The following is a 25,953-nucleotide window of genomic DNA, read 5'->3' on the forward strand; positions in this document are numbered from 1 at the left end:
TACCTGGGAAAAGTGGATTTAATAATTGAGAATCGGACTAAATTGGTGGGACAAGTATTGTTATTGTGGCCTTGGTAAATTATTACAAAAACACACTGATGCATCAACACATATATGGTTTAAACTACATTCTGTAATATGTGACTATATGTCAGATGTTGAGGTTGGACAGTTGTGTTCGGATCTTGCACAATCATTCTCCTCCCATTCTGTGGCTGACATGTTGAAACTCTGCCACCCGTGGACACATATTTAAAATGTGTTCCTCCCACTCTGTTCAGCATTAATGTACAAAGTGATCCATGTTGGAATTCTGATTCATAATCATTGCTGTGTAGTACTGAGCAAATAAAAGAAAAAGCTCGAAACATAGTTTTTGTTTAAAGTTGTTTTCAAATGTGGGCATCCCAAAAAAAAACCATAATAAGTTAGATATTTTGAGCAGTAGCAATTCCCCTGAAATCAGTTCCAACAGCTGCATCCCCAGGGAATGGAGTTATATTTGTGTCAAGATAAATATTTTTGCTATTTATTTGTACCTGTGCTAGGAGGAGGGAGTTGATTGTATTCTTCATATTGCAACGTGACCCTAGTTTTGACCAAAAGACTTCATGATAATAACAAAACCAGAAATCGGCTATGCAGGAATTCAACAGCAAACTTAAATATAGCAACTTGTGTAATTAATGTGTATTTAAATTCTCCCATCAATGATTAACAAAATGATTGTTGCTGGTCTTTAGGTCTACCTTAAAGTTCAAATTTAAATATGACATTAGACCATATGGGGCCTTGGTGCCCTTCAAAACCCCAAATCCAATATAATTAATATATGTTTAATATTACAAACGTCTGCCTCTCCCTCAATCTCTTCACCATCAAGATGGCATGCCATGCTTTTGCCATTCCTAGGTTCATTTACAACACTTATCCTTGTGGCACAGTGGCTAGCTCGGCTGCCTCACAGTGCTAGGGATCCGTGTTCGATTCCCGGCTCGTTTCACTGGCTATGCGGAGTCTGCACTTTCTTCCTGTATCTGCACGGGTTTCCTTCAGGTGCTCCGGTTTCCTCCCACAGTCCGAAAGACGTGCTGGTTTTGTGCACGGGCCATGCTAAATTCTCCCTCAGTGTATCTGGACAGGCTTCGGAGTGTGGCGACTAGAGGATTTTCACAGTGACTTCATTGCAGTGTTAATGTAAACCTATTTGTGACTAATAAATAAACTTAGCTAGCTTTTCACCACCCACTCTCCATAAGCTCCAAAACAACTCCCAAGTTTTCCAAACTACAACTCAAATCAGGTGTCCTACAAAGTTCACTTATCCATAACTCCAACCAACACTGTTTATGACCACAGCAGACGATATTTGCAGCGTAAGTTAAGTCCCAGAGGGAGACACTAATCATAAACTTTATTTTTATATTCTGAAAAGGAGGAGAAACCTAGATCTCCCAGAAGCATACAATTCCAGTGATAATTCCCGGATTTTAAACTTTAAAAGATTTTATTAGCAAGAAGAAAATAGAACTTAAGCACACAAGATTAAAGTTACACAGTTAAACAGTCTTACAAAACCTGCTGTGAAGTATCTATGGGCGGCACTGTGGTTAGCACTTTTAGCACCAGTGACCTGGGTTCAATTCCCAGCTTGGGTCGCTGTCTGTGTGGAATTTGCACATTCTCCCTGTATCTGCGTGGGTTTTCTCCCATAGTCCAAAAAGACGTGCTGGTTAGGTGCATTAGCCATGCTAAATTCTCCCTCAGTGTACCCAAATAGATGCCAGGGTGTGGCGACTAGGGGATTTTCACAGTAACTTCACTGCAGTGTTAGTGTAAGCCTACTTGTGACTAATAAATAAACTTTGACTTTACTTGGTCAGAACATACAGATAAACACCTTGGCAACACTCCCTTATAGATTTTTAGACTCTCAAAATCCAGTAGTTTTATCCAAGACAATACTTTATCACTTGAGTAAAGGTATACCCCACAACATCCTTCCATTCAGCTGTGTAAATCCAAGAAAATTCAGAAACAAGACTACGCTCTGAAACAAAGACATTCTTGTTTTCTGGCTGGCTACTTTAGATGGGGCACGTTCTCTCAACACAAAGCTGGTCTCAGGACATCTCCCTCATGCAGCCAACGTGACTCAGCTCATTATGTTTCCTTGGATATCCTTTTGCCCTTTTATTTTTGATGTCATTACCCTCAGTACCTCTTTGAGCTTAGTTTTTTCCCAAAATATAAATATCTTTTATGTCTTCCAATGCCTCCCCTTTCAGGTGAAGTGAAGTGCAATGATCTTTACTCATTTACTTATGAAACCTTGCAAAGTTGTAAATGCCCCTTCCTCCCCATTGAAATTTAACAGCTAAAAAATCAAGTCCTAATCTATCTCCTAGTGCAAATTTCTAAACCCAACCTATTTACTTAGATCCCCGCTTCACCATGAGCTTTTATTAGAATTAAATGCATTTAGCACCTTTACCCATTTTATTCCTCAACTCTTCCAGAAAGATTATCCCTGTTAACCTTGCCCAACTTCATTAAATCATTCTGTCTTTTGCTGTTACTCTGTTTCTCTCAGCAATCTAAGCCTACACCCTTGAACTCCACTTGCCTATTCATTGCTCTCCCCCATCTTTTTGACTCTGTTTTTGGGTCACCCTTCCCAACTTCAGTCATCTTATCTCAGCAGCCATTTTCCTATTTATTGCCCTTTGTGAAACAGGTGCCATTTAGGTCCCTCCCTCAATCTCTTCAGCACTGAGGTCAGAGAGTTGGTATGAGAAGCTAGCAACGTGTTACCCTCTGTGTTTCAATGCATAAAATAAGCTTAAACTTTAAAATCAATGAATTTTGTGGCAAGTGCTAACTACCTGAAGCAATCATTTAAAACAGCAAGCAGCACAAACCAGACAAGCTGCCTGAGTCGCAGCGAACTGCCGTGGGTTAATTGTACATTTTTGGAGATTATACAGTTTAACCTCCCCATAGCTTGTGAGCACGAGGCAAGAAAATATGAATTGTTGCTTTTCTTTCTGTTAGCAAACTTGGAGGTTGTACTTTTTTTTGTCAATTTGAACCATTGTTCACAGAATTGTGAATTCCCATTCATAGAAATAAAGAAGCAGAAGTAGGCCATTCAGCCCTTTGAGTCTGCTCTGCCATTCCTGGTTGATCATCAAATTCAATATCTTGATCTTGTCTCTCCCATCCACCACCACCTCCCCCCCCCCCCCCGATATCCCTTGATCTGTTTAACCCCTAGAGCTATGTCTAATTTCTTGAAATCCACAGCAACAGAAAGTTGCTAGAAGAAATTTTTATCATTGTTTTAAGTCCATCATTAGATGAGAAATTATATCAGTTAACACACATATTTCATTGAAAGATAATCCCAGCTTTTTTAATGCGTTAAACTGCTATCACTGTTCTCCGTACAGAAGAAAATATTTGTAATTTACTTTGCATACTTTAATTGAAACAACTAAATAAAATGTATTCAGAGTTTGTATATTGAAGGAATAAATACTAACAGGTTCATTAAGCTCATTATCTGTGCAGATTATGCTTAATTAGTTTAAAACCTCATCTATCAATCCCGTCCTGCAATTAGTTGTCAGTGTTGCGAAACATAATTGGGAAATGGTATATTGTTGCAATGTATTTATCATGGTTAATAACCTGTCATTTTGAGTAAGCTTTCCCCACACAAAATCAACCATGTGGCAAAGGGCTAGAGATGAGGTAAACATATAGAAAAATGTGATTACAGCGGTTTGCATTGCATGAGTGAATTCTGTTTAGCGCTACCAATGCAAGTCGCACTTCCTCCTATTCTGAGAAGAGGAAATGCTTTCCAAATGGCAGCTCTTGTCATCGAGCTTTAAAAGTGAATTGTGTTAAATCACAATTAGTGTCAGCAAAAATGGTTCAGTTACCGCACACATTGATTATTACTCTTATCTTTTTTTTTAAAGTTAATTTATTAGTCACAAGCCAGGCTCATATTAACACTGCAATGAAGTTACTGTGAAATTCCCTAGGTTGCCACAGTCCAGTGCCTGTTCGGGTCAATGCACCTAACCAGCAAGTCTTTCAGAATGTGGGAGGAAACCGGAGCATCCGGAGGAGGCTCAGGCAGACACGGGGAGAATATGTAAACTCCACACACAGTGACCCAAGCTGGGAATCGAACCCGGGTCCCTGACGCTTGAAGCAGCAGTGATAACCACTGTGCCACCGTGCTGCCATCTATCACCATCAGTCAACCAATGTCAAACTACACTACCATACAGTGACACAGATAAGCCAAGATGCCAACCCTAGTTGTGCCCTAGGAATTACTTTCAGAATTTATACTATGTGGTGCCCTCTTGCTTTCAATGCTCTTATTAATATAGGCAGCTTGATGCTGAAGTCTGGATCAATTGTTAAACTGACCTTTTTCTTTCCTATACAACTTCTCGTCAAAGTATCAGAAGCAAAAAGGCTGATCTTGTTCCTTTTGCATCCCTAGATATATCAAATGTACAAGGGACTTCACAGAGGCACAGTGGTTAGCCCTGCTACCTCAAAGCTTTAAAAAGTTATTGACACCTCAAAGCTCCAGCAACCTGGGTTCAATTCTGGTTTCGGTGACAGTCTGTGCGGAGTCCACATGTTCTCCCTGTGTCTGCCTGGGTTTCTTCCAGATGCTCTAGTTTCCTCCCACACTCCAAAGATGTACGGGTTAGGTGGATTGATCATGTCAGGGGGATTAGCAAGGTGAATACATGGAGTTACGGGGATAGGGCCTATGTAGGATTGTTGTCAGTGCAGACCTTATGGGCTGAATGACCACCTTCTGCACTGTAGGGCTTCTGTGATTCTATTGACCTTGGGAAAGCGAAACCCTAACCTCTACACTGCAGAACTGAGAGAGGACCTGATTCTCTAAGCTCTAGCCTGGGTTGCCTCAGGCTAGGCTGTGCTATCAGAACTGCTTCCCATACATGCTGAAGTGTATCACCACATGCAAATCCAACTCCCTCACTATTTTAACCATAAAGAGTGAGAATATCTGTACTGGTCCTTCCTGACCAGGATTGTCTTCCTGTGATAATTTGCTGTGTTCTTTAAACTGATCCTGATGGACGGGGTATCGTGACTAATAAGCTAGTAAGGAAGAGTTACAAAATAAGCAGATGAAAGTTGACTTCCTCCAACTGGCCCACCTGCTTATGAGGCTGATCATTAATATTTCTTTCAGCCGACTGTTAATTTTCCCTCGATTTTATATTTGGCTTTGAAGGTCCAGAATTCAAGCAATTGTGAATCTTAATTCAAAGCTTTGCTTAGATTGCATCTGGAGTCCTGCCTGCAGTTTTGGTACCTTTTACCTGAGAGAGAATATTATTGCCATAGAGGGAGTGCAAAAAAGGTTCATCAGACTTGTTCTGGGGATGGTGGGACTGTCTTATGAAGAGATAGTGGGCAAACTGGGCCTGTATTTTTCAGAGTTTTGAAGAATTAGAGCCTACAAAATAAAGGAATAGGCAGGGTCGATGCAGGCAAGATGTTTCCCTTGATTGGGGAGTATAGAACCAGATTTCAAAAATAAGGGGAATGTCACTTAGGACTGGGATGAGGAGAAATTTCTTTGAGCCTTTGGAATTCTCTACCCCAGAGGGCTGTGGAGCTCAGTCAAAGGGCGAGATTTTCAGCCCGTGCTTGTCCCAAGACTGGAAAATCCCAGCCAAGCTCAACAGCTCTTTGCATGGTCCGGTCATGTCCCACCTGCTACGATCCTCTTGGCAGGCAAGAGGGGAAGTTCTGTCCATTGAGTATGTTTAAGGTAGACATTGATAGGTTTCTAATTAACATTGAGCTAAATAGTTCTGAGGATGGTGTGTGTAAAATGCATGGAAACGTCTTAATAACCATGATTGTATTGAGAGATGGAGCAGGCTCGATGGGCTGAATGGCCTACTCCGTTCTAATGTTATTATATCCATGCTGACAATTGTTCTCTCCCAGATGCCCGAGTCATTCAACAAAGTTATTCAGTAGGAGCAGAGGGTTTATTGGTGTTCCAGCCAACACCACCAGAATCCAGTTTGAAAGAGCTAGCATCTATACTCTAGTAAACATCTCAAAATGCTGTACTGCCCATAACCTACTTTATAAGCCTACTCACTTGTTATGTAGGTAGCTGCAGTAGGAAGGAAGTATTGTTGCAACTATACAAGGCATTGGTGAGGCCGCACCTGGAGTATTGTGCACAGTTTTGGTCCCCTTATTTGAGGAAAGATGTAGTGGCATTGGAGGCAGTTCAAAGGAGGTTCACGAGATTGATTCCAGACATGAAGGGTTTGTCGTATGAGGAGAGATTGAACAGTTTAGGCCTGTACTCTCTGGAATTTAGACGAATGAGGGGAGATCAAATTGAAGTGTACAAGATAAGAGGTACGAATAAAGTAGATGTGGAGCAGATGCTTCCTCTTGTAAGGCATTCTAGGATGAGAGGTCATAGTCTTAGGACAAGGGGAAGCAAATTTAAAACAGAGTTGTGGAGAATTTATTTCTCCCAAGGGGTTGTGAATCTGTGGAATTCGCTGTCCCAAAGTGCGGTGGATGCTGGGACAATGAGTAAATTTAAGGAGTTAGACATTTTTAATTTGTTATGAGATGTAGGGTTAGAAGGGAATGGCAAAGAGGAGCATATCAGCCATGATTGAATGGCAGAGCGGACTCGATGGGCCGAATGGCCTTTTTCTGCTGTTATATCTTATGAACTTTTGCAGCAGCCAGTTTATAGCAACAGATTAAAGAGAAGGTACAGAGGATATATACAAGGATATTACCAAGAATGGGGAAAGATTGATTAGGCTGGAGTTGCTTTCCTTAAAGAAGAGGAGGCTAAGGGGAGATTTAATTGAGATCTATAAAATATTGAGACCTATTCAGAGTGAATAGGAAGTAATTATTTCCCTTGGCAGAGAGGTCAATAACTAGAGGACATGAATTTAAAGTGAGTTGTCGCAGGATGAAATAGGAGTTGAAGAGGAATGCTTTCATCCAGCGAGAGATTGGGGGTTTGCAGTTCACTGCTCTGAAATGGTGGTAGAGACAGAAACCCTTATTGTATTAAAGAAAAACTGGGACATGCTTAGTTAACAAGGGCTGCAAAACAAGAACTGGGGTTAGGCTGGATAGCTCCTTTTCGGTTGACATTAGGTGATTCCATGGTCCAAACGGCCACAACTTGTGTGATGAGTAATACAGACAGCTAGTCAAGCCTATTGTTTGAAATTCAGCCAATATTTAGGATGTACGACCCATGTACCTGGCATCACACATGTACTGAAATTCATACACAACATTGCTGAATTGTGTGTGCTAGACAGAATGTCTTTTTGGACAAACTATTAGTGAAAAATACTACTACTCATGTCACCAGATGCATTGGCAAAACCCAAAACAGAATGTCTCCTGTTAGATATGATTAAGCAATTGGGCAGAACTTGTTGAACAATCTGAAGTGTGTTAATAGCAACACTAACAACTAGTTTAAGTCGACCATTCGAGCTCTTTATGTGGCTCATTTACATTTGTTAGAAGCAGTGTACACTCGTATATAGGGACCTGTTGTTTGCAAATAAAAATATGTTCAAGCCTTGGACCTTTTTTGAACTACCCAGAAGATTGGGGAGCCTGTTGCTTTTTGCGTGGCAACGCCTCAGCCAACCAGATTCGACTTACCAACCAGTCTGCACCCTTTTCTCCTGCGCTATAAATCTTGTGCTTGTGTGAAATTTGGCATTCTTGCATTTGTCCTGATGAGTGCAAGACAAAAAGCTTCGGGCCAACATGTCTTTTCAGCAATATTCAAATTTCAGGCGACCAAGCAACTAGTCATGTCTTCAGGTGCTTTGGAACATTTCTAAGAGAAATGATAACTTCTACATAAATTACTTTGTGTCCTATTTTAAACCCTCTCACTGGCACCAAGTTGAAAATTAAGAGCAGGAGCAAACTCTGTCAGAATTCAGAGGCTGCTTCCTGTTTTATTATACATCCAGCTGCCAATTTCCTGATTTAAATTAGTTACTTTTGTTGTCATGGCTGTACTATCAGTGACAGCCACTTGTGCCATCAGTCATACCACAGGGAACCTACATATCAAGCATGTACAGGAAACTTTATGACAGTCTTAAAGAACCTGACTGCCTTAATCAGACATTTCTCAAGGAAACACCTGCGACTCCAATACCTTCAACCGCTTAAGCAATGAGCTCCCCTGATGTGTTAGCTTTTATTGGTAGAGGGATTGAGTTTCGGAGCCATGAGGTCATGTAGCTGTACAAGACTCTGGTGCGGCTGCAGTTGGAGTATTGGGTGCAGTTCTGGTTGCTGCGTTATACGAAGGATGTATAAGGATTGGAAAGGGTGCAGAGGAGATTTATCAGGATGTTGCCGGATATGGTGGAAAGATCTAATGAGGAAAGGCTAAGGGACTTGAGGCTGTTTTCGTTTGAGAGAAGAAGGTTAAGAGGTGAGTTAATGGAGGCATACAAGATGATCAGAGGATTAGATAGGGTGGACAGTGAGAGCCTTTTTCCTCAGATGGAGATGGCTAGCATGAGGGGACATAGCTTTAAATTAAGGGATGATGGATATAGGGCAGATGTCAGAGGTAGATTCTTTACTCAGAGAATAGTAAGGGCATGGAATGCCCTGCCTGCAACAGTAGTGGACTGTCCAACATTAAGGGCATTTAAATGGTCATTGGATAAACATATGGATGATATTGGAATCGTGTAGGTTAGATGGGCTTTAGATTGGTTTCACAGGTCGGTGCAATATCGAGGGCCGAAGGTCCTGTACTGCACTATAATGTTCTCTGTTCTAAATGCTGGCCTTGTCAGCAGCACCCACACTCCATGGAACAATAAATTTAAAGAAAACTAAAACCGTCAGATAGAAAATGTGCCATGACATAAAACATGATGCGATACAAGACGTGTTATGACATGAAATGTATTGCAACGTAAAATATGAGCTGGCGTAACTCATTTGGGCATAAAGGAAAATTAGCTGGCATTGCCCTCAATTATTCCACATTAGAAAAGCCAGACCTTTTATTGGTTCTCGCCATCTTCTTGCCTTCTCTGGCAACCTCAGCCTTTCACAGAGTGCATGGCTGTTGGCCAGCAGGCGTGAACTTACCCTCCAGAGCTGACCAAAGTCAAAAACCAACCCTCCAGGGCTGACTAAAGTCAAAAACCAATCCGATTACAGGCCCGCTGAGTGCGCACGCCTGCCCAACAAGCAAAAGATTCATGCCATAATCACTGCAGTGATTTTTAATACTGATTTGTAATGTAATGGACTAGTTGGAGAAACTGGAATTTCACAGGCTAGCTCAATATTTTGAACTGTTGGAGAATTTTGTGTGTAGTGAAGCTCCTGTCATTCTGGGTGCGGGAGCTTTCTACAGAGAGACAACCAGATTAGCAATACAGTACAACGGATGCAAAGCGGACAAGCTTTGGAACTAGTACCTCCTGGCAGCTGCTGATAATGTCAATAACAGCCCTTTAAAAATAAATATGTTCGCTCAAATGTAAAAAGAACATTTCTATCTACCTGAAATTATATATCAAATATCATAACACTTTAGTCTTTCTTTGCAAAGAGATATTCTGGTGATTCAACAATTTATTGTTCTGGCAATGACTATCAGTAAGGAGCTTTAATAAAAAATCTTGCCTCCTTCAAATGAACATTTATAAGCCTCTGGACGCGAAACATTAGCTCTTTTCTCTCTCCACAGATGCTGTCGGATCTGCTGTGTTTCTCCAGCATTTTTCTGTTTTTGTTTCAGATTCCAGCATCTGCAGTATTTTGTGTTTATTTATAAGCCAAGGTTCTCTTTTGAGTTGAGGAAAGATGATGGGTTTTGTGTTCTGGAAGGGTGAGATCAAATGGTAAAAAGAGCTTTTTTCATCCAGAGCTATGTTGTGCTATAGCTGAGTATTCAAGTTGTCAGGTGCTGGCATGTTAGTTTGTAATTTTTAATTTCTTGTTATTTTTAATATTTTTCTTCTCTGTTGGAGGATGCTTGCGATCCATTCTTTCCATAGAATCGTGGAATCCCTGCAGTGCAGAAGGAGGTCATTCAGCCCATCGAGTCTGCACCAACCACAATCCCACCGAGACTCTATTCCCGTAACCCCACATACTTATCCTGCTAGTCACCCTGACACTCGGGGCAATTTAACATGGCCAACCCACCGAACCCGCACATCTTTGGACTGTGGAAGGAAACCGGAGCACCTGGAGGAAACCCACGCTGACATGGGGAGAACATGCACGCGTGCGCGCGCGCGCACACACGCACACACACACACACACACACAGTGATCCGAGGCCGGAATTGAACCTGGTCCCTGGCGCTGTAAGGCAGCAATGCTAACCAATGTGCCACCCTGAACATTATAATATTATGCACGAATATTAAAAATAAGCTAGGAGTTAAAAGTCCAGGCTTCACTTTACAACCGTTGCATAGCAATGTAATCGTAGGAGACAGACTTCATGACTGTCGCATACATCAGTTATGTACATGTTTGTAGATTCTCACAGGTCTGCCCCTGGGGCTTCCAGCATCAGAAAGTGGAATGCCTTAAACAGGGGTTGGTAAATGAGAAAATCATTGAAATAGGAAGGTGCGTCCTTTCAAAAAGTAGTTACTAAAATGATAAACAACATATAAACAACTGGGAACACTTTGGATGGGATTTCCGGCTACACTCGCCCCAGAACTTGAAAATGCCACCCGAGGTCAATGGACGAGGTCAATGATCCGCCCCCTGCCTCCTACAATTCCGAAGGCGGGCAGGGTGGGAAAATTCCTCACGTTGTGTTTTATCACCACCTGCTAGTTCCCTGAAGATTGACCCTGAAATTGACAAAGGGCCTTTGATAATGTTGAGTATCCTGACATTCCGACCTCGGGTCATTGTCTGGGTGGACTTTGCACATTCTCCATGTGTCTGCATGGGTTTTCTCTGGGTGCTCCGTTTTCCACCTGCAGTTCGAAGATGTGCGGTTTTGGTGGATTGGCCATGGTAAATTGACCTGAGCGTCACGGGGACTAGCAGGGTAATTAAGAGGGGTTATGGGGATTGGGCCTGGATAGGATCGATGGGCTGAAAGGCTTCCTCCTGCACCGTTGGAATTCTACAATTCTATGTTAATATGAAGAAATATTTGGAAAGCACAGTAGGTCTTTTGAACTGTTTGTGCTGAAGACTTTTCTACATTATTTTATTAGATAATGTTCTAATTACCAGTCAGACACCTTGGGTGTTCACCTTGTGATACAACATTTCATGTTACTAATTTCCCTACCTTGTGTATAATCATAAGCAAAGATATGTCGTGACCATAAAATGATTTCCATTTCTCTTGCTTAGCTCTTCGTTACCTGTGTTTTGTTCATTGATTCCTCCAAAATCACGCATGTACAAAAGTCCTTGATGATTGGTGTGACTTTGGGATTGTGATGCCTCTCCTTTGCCCTCCGCATGCACCGCTGTCACAGCAAAGCAAAAAAAAACAACCGTGAAATGCTTTGAATAAATGATGCATTGGTTTCTTCAATATAGGTTGAGTTTGATGGGAATGAAGACTCCATTTATTTTGCTGATGGCCAGCGTCGTATTGACTTTGTATTGGTTTACCAAGAGGAACACAAGAAACCCGGAGATAAAAAGAAGATGAGATCAATTCTAAGCAGAAAGGTATGATCTGGTGTTTTCTTTTTTAACTCATTTGTGGGGCATGAGCGTCACTGACTGGCCAGCATTTATTGCCCATCCCGAGTTGCCCTTGGAGAACCATATTGCTGTGGCTCTGGGGTCACACGTAGGCCAGACCAGGTAAGGATGGCAGATTTCCTGCTCTAAAGGACATTAATTATTTATTGTCACATGTATTGGTACACAGTGAAAAGTATTGTTTCTTGTGCCCTATATAGACAAAGCGTACTGTTCATAGAGAAGAAAAAGAGAGAATGCAGATCGTAGTGTTACAGTCATAGCTAGGATGTAGAGAAAGATCAATTTAATGCAAAAGTCTGATGTCCTGAGAGAAGAAGCTGCTCTTGAGTCGGTAGCGTCCTCAGACTTAAGTATCTTTTTCTCGATGGAAGAAGGTGGAAGAGTGTGGCCGGAATGTTACCGCTGGGGCAGGTACGGCTCGCAGAATGGAATTCTCCATTGGCCTCAGGTGGGATTTTACAAACCCTACCCGAGCGAGATCATAAAATATCAGCCATTATGTTTGGGGTGCATGGGATCCTAGCGGGAAGTCTAGACAATGAGCCAAATGGGTTTTTCCAACAATTGACAATGGTTTCATAGTCATCAGTAGATTCCTAATTCCAGATTTTTTTAATTGAATTCAAATTCCACCATCTGCCATTCGAAACCAGGTGCCCAGAATTTAAACAGAGTTTCTGGATCAGTAGTCTAACGATAATATCACTAGGTCATCACCTTCTGTTATGACTCTTGACACGTTAGAACATTTTCCTTCACAATTCGGGTGAAAGCTGATTCTTCTTTACCCATCATGGAATGAGGATGTAGGAGTGGGAAATTATTCTTGAATAAACACAAAACATTCTCCTCACAATTTCTTTTCTGTGATTTATGACTGTTTCTTCACATCTGAATGCAACTTCAATGAATTTTACTGTTGTACTTGTAGTTTTATCTTTTTTTGTGCTGCAGAATCCATCTAGGCCTCTGATGGATAAAACTTGCTACATTATTCCAAGTATCATCAATAATAACGTTCACAAAAGTGAGATCATTTCATGCTTCATTTATTTTTTTTCCTGAAAGGAGCAGATGTATGACTGGCCTCTGCACATGTTTGAGGGGTAAATACCTTCTCTTGGTTAGCGGCTATTAGGATGTCACTCTTTCAACATCCAGATAGATTGTGACAAGATGAAGATAGTTTGTACGAACACTGCTAAAACTCTCCACATTGTTTAAACGTGACTGCAAAGAAATGACGTAGTGACCCAGTGTCGCTTGGGAATCTGGTTTGTGACACTTGTACAAAATCCACAAAATAAAACAGACGTACATTATTCTTGGGCTCATCAGGCAATCACTGCATTACTTAGGAAGGGAATTGTTTGGAGATGGAGGTATCTGGATGGATCCATTGATGTTTTATACCAGACAGTGTAATTTCTGCCGTACGTAGCAGGTTACACAGTCTGCTAATAGAAAAGGGTCTTCAACTCCAAAATGATGAGGTGTAAATGAACTCAGTGGGAACAGAAGGTTAAGACTCAACAGTATACCCCATAAGAGGATGGTCTGGCGTTGGCTAGAGGTCAACTCAATGCATTCATGTGAAGAATCTTGAGCTTTGTTTAATTGACAAACTTAAATTGTATTGCTTCTATTGATCCTTGGCAAATGAGAAGCACTACTAAACTGGTCATTATCTTTACACATGGTATAATGTGAGGAGTGAGTGCGACTTTGGTGTCACTCCAAAATGCTGCAGAGGAAAGCAACACACACACACACACACACCCTCCCTCCCCCCATATGCTTCGTCCCTACATGCTTGCCCTCACACGCTCCATTTATTTTCTCCTGGACATCTCAAATTATTATAAAATGCTGTTATAAAAACAGACTCAGTAGTCAGTTTTGCAGACATGTGGTGTAAGTTTTCTGTGAAAGCTATTGAGCTCAGATCATTAAGTACAGACTTCATTAACAAATGTGATGACTCTGACTCGCAAACATCTTAATTAGACAATTTTGGTTTGATGATCCCATTATAAGATGCTGGAATATATAAGCTGAGAAACTGGTTCCTTTCATTCTTGAGCAGTAACAGGCTGGATTTCTCCTGCTGAATGGGGCTTGTGACAGTGTGGGCTCTCTTCTGATCACAGTTAATCAGCACTGATGTTGAATATTTAAGGGACAGGCTGTTATCACATTTTTGGTAAGCTGGGTATTTCCCCTGTGCCTCAGAGCTTACTGCTGGGGATGCTTACATTGCAAGATTTGGGTCATTGTACCACATTGAAGAGCAAAGCAGTCACCCAGATTAAGTGCATTGGCAATGCTAAATTCTCCCTCTGTGTACCCGAACAGGTGCCGGAGTGTGGCGACTGGGGGATTTCCACAGTAACTTCATTGCAGTGTTACTGTAAACCTACTTGTGACAATAATAAATAGGTAATTAGAATAGTACTATGGCAGATTTTTGCATATTTATCAGAGACTACCCACATATCTTTCAATTGCCCCAGCATTGATTTTAATGACTGCTGTAGTCAGTTAAATTTTTTTAATATATTACCATTTCCAGACATTGCAGAATTCCTTTAACATTCAGGCCTATCTAATAGCAAATACAAAAGATGCAGCAAGCACTGAAAATTCAATATCCAACATTCCAATCATCTATTAAATTGAGTTAGTGGTGCAAAAAGTAGAGGTACGGCAGGGCACTTTAGTCTAATCAAATGCACAACTGTGTCACGCAACATCTTCAAGATGCTTCTTCTACCTGGATAAGCATTTGCAAGAAGTGTCAGCATCTGGAGGAGTCTTGTGTCCTGGTCAGTCTGCAGCTTAAGAGTATGCAGGCAGAGAGGGATTGGGTTACTATCAAACAGATATGGAGCTAGCCGGGCAGTGTAGAAGAAGTGTCCTGGGTGCATCTTGCTCAGTGTTCAGTGTCCACAGCCCTCTAAATGCAGCTACATGGAGGGGTCATGAGTAAGGAAAGAAATAGTAATGGAGTAATCAACTGCACAGTCCTTCTGGAGCTGAAATCTCATCTTCACAACAAGGATACCCTTCATCATGTGTGACTGGAGCACTGGGCTAAAAAGAATTGATTTGAAATATTTCTAACAACTCAAAACTGGAGGTGTTGTGGGTCATCAGCAGAAGAATTGTATGCAACCAGAATCTAAAAGCCCACAGCTTGGCATATTCCTCACTCTCACCTTTGCTGTCAAGCCAGGGAATCAACCCTGACTCAATGAGGAGTGCAGGAAAGCATGTCAGGAGTTGCACCATGTGTACCTAAAAGCAAGGTATCAATCTGGTGAAGGTACAGCTCAGGACTGCTTGCATGCAGCATGCTAAAGTCAGTGCTAAGTGATCCCACAACCAATGGATCAGACCTAAGCTGTGCAGTCCTGCCACATCCAATCCTGAATGGCAGTGCACAATTCAATAACTCACTGGAAGAGGAGGCTCCACAAATAGTCCCATTCCCAATGATGGGAGAATTCAATTGAAAACAATGATGGGAGAACTTAATTGAGTTTTTTGAAGGGTAACCATGAAGGTAGATGAGGGCAGTGCAGTTGATGTTCTCTACATGGACTTTAGCAAGACCTTTGACAAGGTACTGCATAGTAGGTTGTTGCATAAAGTTAAATCTCATGGGATCCAGGATGAGGTATCTAATTGGACACAAAATTGGCTTCTTGACAGAAGTCAGAGGGTGGTTGTAGAGAGTTGTTTTTCAAAATAGAGGCCTGTGACCAGCAGTGTGCGTCAGGGATCAGTGCTGGGTCTACTGTTATTTGTCATTTATATTAATGACTTGGATGAGAATATAGGGGGCATGGTTAGTAAGTTTGCAGATGGCACCAAGATTGGTGGCATAGTGGACAGTGAAGAGAGTTATCTCCAATTGCAACGGGATCTTGATCAATTGGGCCAGTGGGCTGATGACTAGCAGATGAAGTTTAATTTAGACGAATGCAAGGTGATGCATTTTGATAGATTGAACCAGAGCAGGATTTACTCAGTTAACGGTAGGGCACTGGGGAGAGTTACAGAACAAAGAGATCTAGGGGTACATATTCATAGCTCCTTGAAAGTGGAGTCACAGGTGGACAAAGTGGTGAAGAAGGCATTCGGCATGCTTTGTCTCATCGGTCAGACCATTGAATACAGGAGTTGGGATGTTTTGTTGATGCTGTACAAGACATTGGTAAGGCCACACTTGGAATATTGTGTGCAATTCTGATTAAATAAAGAACTAGAAAGAGTGCAGAAAAGATTTACTAGGATGCTACCAGGACTTGATGGATTAAGTTATAAGGAAGGCTGAATAGACTGGGACTTTTCTCTCTGGAGCTTAGGAGGCTGAGAGGTGACCTTTTTCAAGGTCTATAGAATAATGAGGGGCATAGACAAGGTAGGTAGTCAATATCTTTTCCCAAAGGTAGAGGAGCCTAAAACTAGAGGGCATAGGTTTAAGGTGAGAAAGGAGAGATGCAAAAGTGTCCAGAGGGGCAAATTTTTCACACAGAGGGTAGTGAGTGTCTGGAACAAGCTGCCAGAGGTAGTAGTAGAGGCGGGTACAATTTTATCTTTTAAAAAGCATTTAGATAGTTTCATGGGTACAGTGGGTATAGAGGGATGTGGGCCAAATGCAGGCAATTGGGATTAGCTTTGGGATTTTAAAAAAAAGGGCGGCATGGACAAGTTGGGCCGAAGGGCCAGTTTCCATGCTGTAAATCTCTATGACTTTAACCCAGCACATCAGTGCAAAAGATAAGCATTTGCAATCATCTTCAGCCAAATGTGCTCCCCGATGTCACCAGCATCACAGATGTCGATCTTCAACCAATTTGATTCACTCCATGTGACTTTTTTTTTAAAAGCAGTCTCTTTTCTATATTTGGTACACAGAGAAAAAGAACACTCTTTCAACAAAACTTGAAGACGTACGGATTAGAGATTGAAGCAACAAGATCGGTGAGTGCACTTCTGATTTTTTATACTTTCCACTATTCAATCGATCCAGTAGAAATGTGGCCTGAGGGAATGCTGCCACCTTGCCTGGCTTTCCAGGACTCAATTTTAACTCCCTCAAATTTGTTCATTTAGACAATTAAACTCAGACTGAGTTCTCAAAGCATTTATTTTATACCAAATACAAATTTATGCCCTTTTTAGTTCTCCTTTTTGTCACTTTTCCCTCTGTTTTCTTGCCCTCTCCTCACCCTAAAATATTACACAGAGACGTAGAGAATAAGAGGAGGAAAGGCCATTCATCCTCGGGACCCTTCTCTGCTGCTCATTATAATCATTCAACTCAGTAACCTGTTTCTGCCTTCCCCTTCATATCCTTTGATCCCTTGCACCCCAAGGGCTGCATCTGAACAATCCCCGCCAGCACCTACGTATTTGCCCTGCTAGCTCCCGTGGCACTAAGTAGCAATTTATCATGGCCAGTCAACCTAACCCGCACGCCTTTGTGCTGTGGGAGGAAACTGGAGCAGCCGGAGGAAACCCACGCAGACACGGGGAGAATGTGCAAACTCCACACAGATAGTGACCCGAGGCGGGAATTGAACCTGTGTCCCCGATGCTGTGAGGCAATGGTTCTAACCACTGTGCCACCCAATGTTTTTGCTTCAGTTGCTTTCTGTGGTAGAGAATTCCACAGGCTCAACACTCTCTGGGTGAAGAAATTTCTCATCTTAGTGGCGTAGTATTTGTTATGTTGAGTGTTGCATTCCTCGTGTGAGTGAATGTTGGCAGGCTAATCTATCACGAGGTGTCAAGTCTAGAATATATATATATGTACGTTTCCCAGCAAAGCTGCTTGTCAGAGGTCAGCAGTGAGAGCCCTGGTTGCTTTTAATGGTACCTGGAGCAAAATATAAGGTGCAATGCCCTGAAAAAATATCATTTACAAAGCCCCCTAACAGCAAATGCTGCTATTCTACCTAATCTTTTAGTCTACCAATTGATTCAGTTCAAACCATACCTTTTCTCGCAGTCTTGCTGCCCGGATTTAAACCCCATTGCACTCTCATTCCTGACCAGTGTTGCCCCACACATTGGTGTGTCACCTCCTGCTGCTTCTTTGACCTTTTACTCCTGATCTCCATTTTCCACAGTCTGCCTCCTCAGCCCCATGCGTTCCATTCCGCTGATAGGCCTCGTTTCTATTGCCTTTTGCCACTTTCTGTACTAGAATATTGGAATCCCACTTTGCAGAAGGAGGCCATTTGGCCCATCGAGTCTGAACTGACTACAATGCCACCCAGGCCCTATCCCCTTCGCCCCATGGACTTTAGCAAGGCCTTTGACAAGGTACCACATGGTAGGTTGTTGCATAAATTTATATCTCACAGGATCCAGCATGAAGTATCTAATTGGACACAAAATTGGCTTCTTGGCAGAAGTCAGAGGGTGATTTTAGAGAGTTGTTTTTCAAAATGGAGGCCTGTGACCAGCAGTGTGCCTCAGGGATCAGTGCTGGGCCCATTGTTATTCAGGAGCTAGTCCCCCGACACACAGGGGCAATTTAGTATGGTCAATCCACCTAACCTGCACATCTTGGACTGTGGGAGGAAACCCATGCAGACACAGGGAGAATGTGCAGACTCCATACAGACAGTGACCGAAGTCAGGAATTGAACCCAGGTCCCTGGTGCTGTGAGGCAGCAGGACCAACCACTGTGTCACCTCCTGTGTTGTAACAAACTTGATTTTTCATTTTTGAAGTGCTCACAGTGTTTACAGCTCATTTGCTGAAATAATTCCTCGGAGACCAGTGTCCCTTCACCAGATTCCCGTTATTTACAAACTCTATTCCAGTGCTAGAGTACTTCAGTTTCGCAGTCAGAAACCAGAGTGTCAGTGGATCTTACACTCCCAGTTTTATATACAGGTGAGACTCACTGATTGGGCTTGTAGTGGAGAATTTCTTGTTTTCCGAGCTGTGATATTAAAACTTAACAAAGTTTGCTTTAAAAAAACAACTAGCCTTTATTTATCACAAAACTGCATGCAGTATGTGGCAGAGTCTTGGAGACAGAGAGCAGTCCCTACAAACTGTTGATTCTAGATCACAACCGCGCCAGCTTCAAGAATCAGTTCCGTAGTTATACCTTTTTCTTATCACTGTACATGTCCAATTAGTAATACAAGCAGCAATACATCATCAATTGTATTAGGATCCAGTGACCTCTTAAGACCTCTTTGTCTCATCAATAATACCATTATCTTGTACCTTGAGTGGACAAGAAGGTTCTGTGATTTCTGATCATGTCTTGTTTTCTGACGTAATAAAAATTTCTGTGACTCCCTCATCCGACCTTATCTAATTTCCTGCATGTTATCTCAGGGTATATGGAGTCAACCGCGTCAAGACAGACTAAGGTCAGGCAGTTGACCTTCCCTGATGTTAGTCATGTCTTGGGCGATGCAAAGTCAACCTTATCACAACAAACTGAGGTCAGGCAATTGGCCTTCTCGGGTGTTAGTCATGTCTTAGGTTATTCAGAGTCAGTTTTACAGGGGTCTGGCAATTTGGAATGGCTTGGTCAGCTCTCCTGTATCTTATACCAATTACTTGACCATTTTTCCCATCATGCCACTGCTTCATTCGTACACTATCACAGGCTGGCAGTCGTTACCTCATGATGTGGAGATGCCGGCGTTGGACTGGGGTAAACACAGTGAGAAGTCTCACAACACCAGGTTAAAATCTGACAGGTTTATTTGGTAGCAATCAGGGAGCTCATACTCCAAGAGGCTAACTCACAGGCCCCACTGAAGTCATTGCATTTGTCAATTAATTTTCAAGTGTGAAATGTCTGTTTTCCTGGCTTATGGAACACCAGTGGGAATGTTGTGCCAGGATCTTTCAATGCTGGTAATGCTACAAGGAATTAAAGTGGGAAAAGTTTGAAGATGGATGAGCGTGAGGAGAGGGTATGGCATCAGGTAAAGAGGCAGCAAGTAAGAGAGTCTTGAGGAAGAAATAATGAGAATGAAAGATTTGGAGGGTAGCAGTGTTGGTGGTGAAACAAAAAACACCAACTGATAAATTCAGATAGAAACTTATATGTGGGGAAGCTTAATAAGGAGGAAGGTAGCAATGCAATGATGGGGTGGGGAGAAGATTAGTGAAAAGAAAACAAGAATGCCTCACTACAGGGATATGAAAGAGTTTCAAATGGAATAAATGACCCAGAGTGGTAATAACATCAGAACTGTCAGAATTCACCATCATCACACCAGCGAAATGAACAGCAACTTTGGGAGCCCGCGCAAGCACAGAATATACAAATCCAGATGTTGCTGTCACTGATTCTGCACTCCTCCAGAGGGGGCGCTGTTGCAGATCCGGCTATCTCCATAGGCAAACAGTGAATAGACAAGAACTTCCGCTCCTACACATTCGGCCTTCGTGTAAATCAGTTGTAAAAGTTGCACCTTGTTGAGCAAGGTGTAATTATGGAGTTCGTAATTACTTTTAAACAGGCACATTGGCCTTGGAAAGCTAATTCTATTCATGTCGAATGTCAGATAGGAACATAGGGGCAGGATTTGATTTGATTGGATTGACATATATTAGCATACAGTGAGAAGTTTGGTTTTTTGCATGCTATACCGACAAAGCATACCGTTCATAGAGAAGGAAAGGAGAGAGTGCAGAATGTACTGTTACAGTCATAGCTAGGGTGTAGAGAAAGATCAACTTAATGCGAGGCAGGTCCACTCAAAAAATCTGATGGCAGCAGGGAAGAGTCGGTTGGTTCATAACCTCAGACTTTCATATCTTTTCCCTGACGGAAGAAGGTGGAAGAGAGAATGTCTGGGGTACATGTGGTCCTTAATTATGCTGGCTGTTTTGCCAAAGCAACGGGAGGTGTAGACATGTCAATGGATGGGAGGCTGGTTTGTGTGATGGATTGGGCTACATTTACAACCTTCTGCAATTTCTTGCTGTCTTGGGCAGAGCAGGAGCCATACCAAGCTGTAATACAACCAGAAAGAATGCTTTTTATAGTGCACCTGTAAAAGTTGGTGAAAGTCACAGCTGACATGTCAAATTTCCTTAGCCTTCTGTGAAAGTAGAGGCATTGGTGGGCTTTCTTGGCATGGGAGGGTTAGGACAGACTGTTGGTGATTTGGACACCTAAAAACTTGAAACTCTTAACCCTTTCTATTTCATCCCCGTTGATGTAGACAGGGGCATGTTCTCCTCTACGCTTCTTCAAGTCGATGATGATCTCCTTCATTTTGTTGACATTGAGGGAGGGATTATTGTCGCCGCATCAGATTCTCTCTCCCATTCCTATACTCTGTCTCATCATTGTTTGAGATCCGATTCACTGCGGTAATGTCGTCAGCAAACTTGAAAATCGAATTGGAGGGGAATTTGGTCACACAGTCATAGATGTATAAGGAGTATAGTAGTGGGCTGAGAACACAGCCATGTGGGGCATTGATGTTGAGAATGATTGTGGAGGAGGTGTTGTTGCCTTTTCTTACTGATTGTGGTCTGAGTTAGGAAGTTTAGGATTCAGCCACAGAGGGAGGAGCTGAGGCCCAGGCCAGGGAGTATGGAGACAAGTTTCATAGGAATAATGGGTGGTGAAAGCTGAGCTGAGCTGTGGTCAATAAATAAGAATTTGACATCGGTGTCTTTGGTATCTACGAATAGGCCATCGAACCTGCTCCATTATTTAAACAGATCATGGTTGTCCTTCTACTCAATGTTGCTTCCTGCACTGTCCCCATTTCCCTTGATGTTATTAGTTTGGACAAATCCAAGAATTTCTGTCCTGAACATACCTAGTGATTGAGCTTCCACAGCCCTATGGTGTTGAGAATTCCAAAAATTCACCACCCTCTGTGAAGAAATTCATTCCCCCTGTCCATTATGATAAAAATGCACATTTTTGAAGTAAGAGTTTTAAAGATGGTTTATAAGAGGATGGCATGGTGGCACAGTGGTCAACACTGCTATCTCACAGCGCCAGGGGCCTGCGCTTGATTGCAGCCTGGGGTGACGGTCTTTGTGGAGTTTGCACATCCTCCCTCTGTCTTTGTGGGTTTCCTCTGGGTGCTCCGATTTCCTCCCACAGTCCAAAGATGTGCAACTTAGATTATTTGGCCATGCTAAATTGCCCCCTTAGTGTTTAAGATGTATAGGTTAGGAGGATTAGTGGGTCAAATACACGGGTTTACAGGGCTGGGGCCTGGGTGGGATGCTCTGTTGGAGAGACGGTGCAGACTCAATGGGCTGAATGGCTTCCTTCTGCACCGTGGGGATTCTGTGATAATATTTTAGCTCCTATCTTAATCCATGTTCGTCATTTATTTCACTATCTGAGAATATGAATTAAAAGTGAAGGGGTTGTGTGCTGGTTTGCTGTCTGAGCCTATTCAGTGGTGACTGGCTGCTTACCTTGCTTGCTGGAAAACCTGGACATTCCCTCGACTTGGCAGCAGGTTTAAGCTGCCACTGGGAAAAAAACAAGGAGTGCTGGAGGGAATGTTAAAAATATTATTGTGGGTGGCTTTCCTCGCGGCCAGCGGGGAGCACGATTGCTTCACTGCTGATTGCAAAATCCTGCTCAGCGACTCTGCCAAGAGGAAAGGAGCAGAGTTGTGGAGCAACCTTGGGAGTCAGCTAATGGAAAAGACTAGCATCAAATGCCAGGAAAACTGTCAGGACTAAACCAAAAGGAGAAGAAGCAGTGGACAGCAAGGATGCAACAAAAAAATGGCAAAAAATGACCCGTAATACGTGTAGGACGGACAATATATCTGTGCTAGCACTAGAAATAACACTAAAATGAGATATTAAATAACTTAGACCGTAAAGTTTGTTTATTTATTAATCACAAGTAGGCTTACATTAACACCGTAATGAAGTTATTGTGAAAATTCCCTAGTCGCCACACTCTGGCACCTGTCCGGGTACACAGAGAGAATTTAGCAAGGCCAGCTCACCTGACCAGCACATCTTTCGGACGATGGGAGGAAACCAGAGCACCCGAAGGAAACCCACGCAGACACAGGGAGAATGTGCAAACTCCATAAAAGACAGTGACCCAAGCCGGGAATCAAACCTGGGTCCCTGGCTCTGTGAGGCAGCAGTGGTAAGCGCTGTGCTACTGTGCCACCCCATATAGGAGCAGGGCATTGGTGAGGCCGCAGCTGGAGTACTGTGTGCAGTTTTGGGCGCCGTACTCACGCAAGGATATTTTGGCCTTGGAGGGAGTGCAGAGGAGGTTTACTAGGCTGATGCTGGAGTTGAGGGGGTTGAGCTATGAGGAGAGGCTGAATAAATTAGGCTTGCACTCGTTAGAGCTTAGAAGAATGAGGGGAGATCTCATACAGACGTATAAGATGATGAATGGGATGGATAGGATAGAGGTGGAGAGACTCTTCCCGCTCAGAAAGGATAGTAGGACTAGGGGGCACAGCCTCAAGATAAATGGGGGGGGGGGGGGGCGGTTTAGAACGGAGTTGAGGAGGAACTTCTTCACTCAAAGGGTGGTGAATCTCTGGAATTCTCTGCCCGTTGAAGTGGTGGAGGCTGCCTCGCTAAATATTTTTAAGACGTGGGTTGATGGGCTTTTGATAAGAGAGGGGATTAAGGGTGATGGGGAGAGGGCGGGAATGTGGAACTGAGCCACGACAGATCAGCCATGATCTTATTGAATGGCGGGGCAGGCTCGAAGGGCTAGTTGGCCTACTCCTGCTCCTATTTCTTATGTTCTTATGAATCTGTTCCACCATTTCAATCATGGCTGATAAGTTTCCCAACCCTATTCTCCAACCTTTTCCCTCCCAACTCTTGATCCCTTTACTAATCGAGAACACATCTATCTCTCTCTTTAATGCACTCAGTGGCCTGACAAAGCCTTCTGTGGCAATGAGTTCTATTTTCACACGTGTACAGCCACACAGTTTCCTCACCGCACAATGTGGACAACCCCTGTGTGAAATGCATATTCTTTGACTTACTATGAGTAATAACCAAAGGAGAGCTGTTTTTATACAGAAACCTGCCATTTTTGTTTTCATTTATATTTACCTCTAATGGCGAAACAAGTTTTGGAAGACACTGGATTGATTTCTGAAAGCCTTATTGTTTCTTGCTACCTGTACAATTTGCATTCAGAATACATTTGCATTCTTGTATCTAAATATAGACATATGACAGCATGTGGTTACTTTAGCTTCACAAATTTACTTCAGATTTCCCTGTAGCCTTTCACCATGACCTGTATTCCCTTCAATAGGACACACTAGTCCAAGGAACAGATTTTCCATGGATTGGTGTAGTGCCCTGTTGTAATTATTACAGTGGGCTAAAGTTCTTGTGTTAAATCTTGTGGTCAGTGATCAGCAATGGAACTTGCTATTATGTCAAAGAAAGCTGCCCCCAAAAAGGGAATGATTTCGCAAGCCTACGCTGCTATTTAACAAGATTTGACCTCAAACCTGCACCTTGCTTATCCCCAATAACAAATCATCCCCACTTACCAAAAACCTATCTACCTTTGCCTTAAAAATATCCAGGATTCTGCTTCCAGCAGCTTTTTAGGAAGAGAATTCTGAAGCCGACCCTCTGAGTGAATAAATTTTGCCTTATCTCCATTTCAAGTAGGTGACACCTTATTTTAGAACAATGGTTCTAGTTTCTCCCACACAAAGACACATTTTTTCCACCTCCCTTTCAATAAAACCTGCCATTATTAGCTTGAATCTACGCGTGCAAACCACACCTTTCCTTTTTGTGCCAAAACTCTCACCTTTAACTCTATTAGGACATGGCAATAGTTGTTTATGCTAGCTGTTTGTACATTGCTACCAATATGTAAATACTCAGTTATTATGCACATATCTGGCTTGTAATCATTTCTAAATAACCTCAAACAAGTATGTATATCCATGATGTGTTGATATCTGCAGTATTGTACTTGTGTCCATTTTTCACGTGGGGAATCGTCGACTAAACAGTCCAAATACTGTAAATGAGAAAAAACAAGAGATTCCTGGATGTACTCAGTGAATCTGGCAACATCTGTGAGAGAGAGAGAAACAAGAGTTAACTTTTCAGGTCATCTCCAGACAAATGCTGCTTGATATGCAAATTGTTTCTGTTTTTCTTTCAGATTTCCAACATCCGCATATCTCGCTTTAGTCTTACCGTGCTTGTGTGCAGCGTTTCATGTTATTAAATTGTATTCACAGGTTTTAGACCACAACTGCATTTTTCTGAAACTTCACGCCCCATGGGACGTTCTCTGTCGTTACGCCGAAACCCTTCATATAAAACTACCTCTCTATTCCAACGACATGAAGCAGAAAACCTCCACGTTCAACTGCATCACAAAGATTTTCTCGGTGGATGAAAACAAGATTCCACCAGAGCCTGAATATTTCACTGCACCGTTTGAGATGGCGCACATTGACAGTTTCCAAACTGCTGACCGTGATTCCTTCTTCCCGCCAGCTACTCGAAGCAGAATAGTAAGTTACTGACCAACTGTGTTGCCACCTAGACTGTTATTGTATTAAAAAAAAGGTTGATGTTTATTTGTTAGTGTCGCGAGTAGGCTCACAATGATGTGGAGATGCTGGCGTTGGACTGAGATGGGCGCAATAAGAAGTCTCACAACATCAGGTTAAAGTCCAACAGGTTTATTCGGTATCACAAGCTTTTGGAGCGCTGGTCCTTCAGGTGAGTGACTCACCTGATGAAGGAGCAACGCTCCAAAAGCTTGTGATATCAGGTAAACCTGTCGGACTTTAACCTGGTGTTGTAAGACTTCTTAGCGTACGTTAATGAAGTTACTGTGAAGATCCCCCAGTCTGGTGCCTGTTTGGGTACACTGAGGGAGAATTTAGCATGGCTGATGGGCCTAACCAGCATGTCTTTCAGACTGTGGGAGGAGCACTCGGAGGCAACCCACACAGACACAGGGAGAATGTGCAGACTCTGCGCAGTGACCCAACTGGGAATCGAACCCGGGTCGCTGGTGCTGTGAGGCAGCAATGCTAACCACTGTGCCACCATGCCACTGAAGTTGAGTATAGAACGTTCATAACTACTCACATA

At 42.6% G+C, this 25,953-nt stretch overlaps 1 protein-coding gene across 3 annotated transcripts in view; it reads left to right on the forward strand.

The window, feature by feature from the left end:
- Positions 1-25,953, forward strand: part of ano6 (anoctamin 6) — a 115,810-nt gene that overhangs the window by 42,912 nt on the left and 46,945 nt on the right. For all 3 annotated transcript variants that reach the window (XM_080191244.1, XM_080191242.1, XM_080191243.1), the window contains 3 exons: positions 11,664-11,798; positions 16,761-16,826; positions 25,086-25,364. In XM_080191244.1, coding sequence (XP_080047370.1) covers positions 11,664-11,798; positions 16,761-16,826; positions 25,086-25,364 — 480 coding nt within the window. The remainder of the gene's footprint in view (positions 1-11,663; positions 11,799-16,760; positions 16,827-25,085; positions 25,365-25,953) is intronic.

Source organism: Carcharhinus amblyrhynchos, chromosome 6 (genome assembly GCF_965287045.1).
Source record: "Carcharhinus amblyrhynchos chromosome 6, sCarAmb.v2.hapA, whole genome shotgun sequence".
NCBI classification, from domain to species: domain Eukaryota; kingdom Metazoa; phylum Chordata; class Chondrichthyes; order Carcharhiniformes; family Carcharhinidae; genus Carcharhinus; species Carcharhinus amblyrhynchos.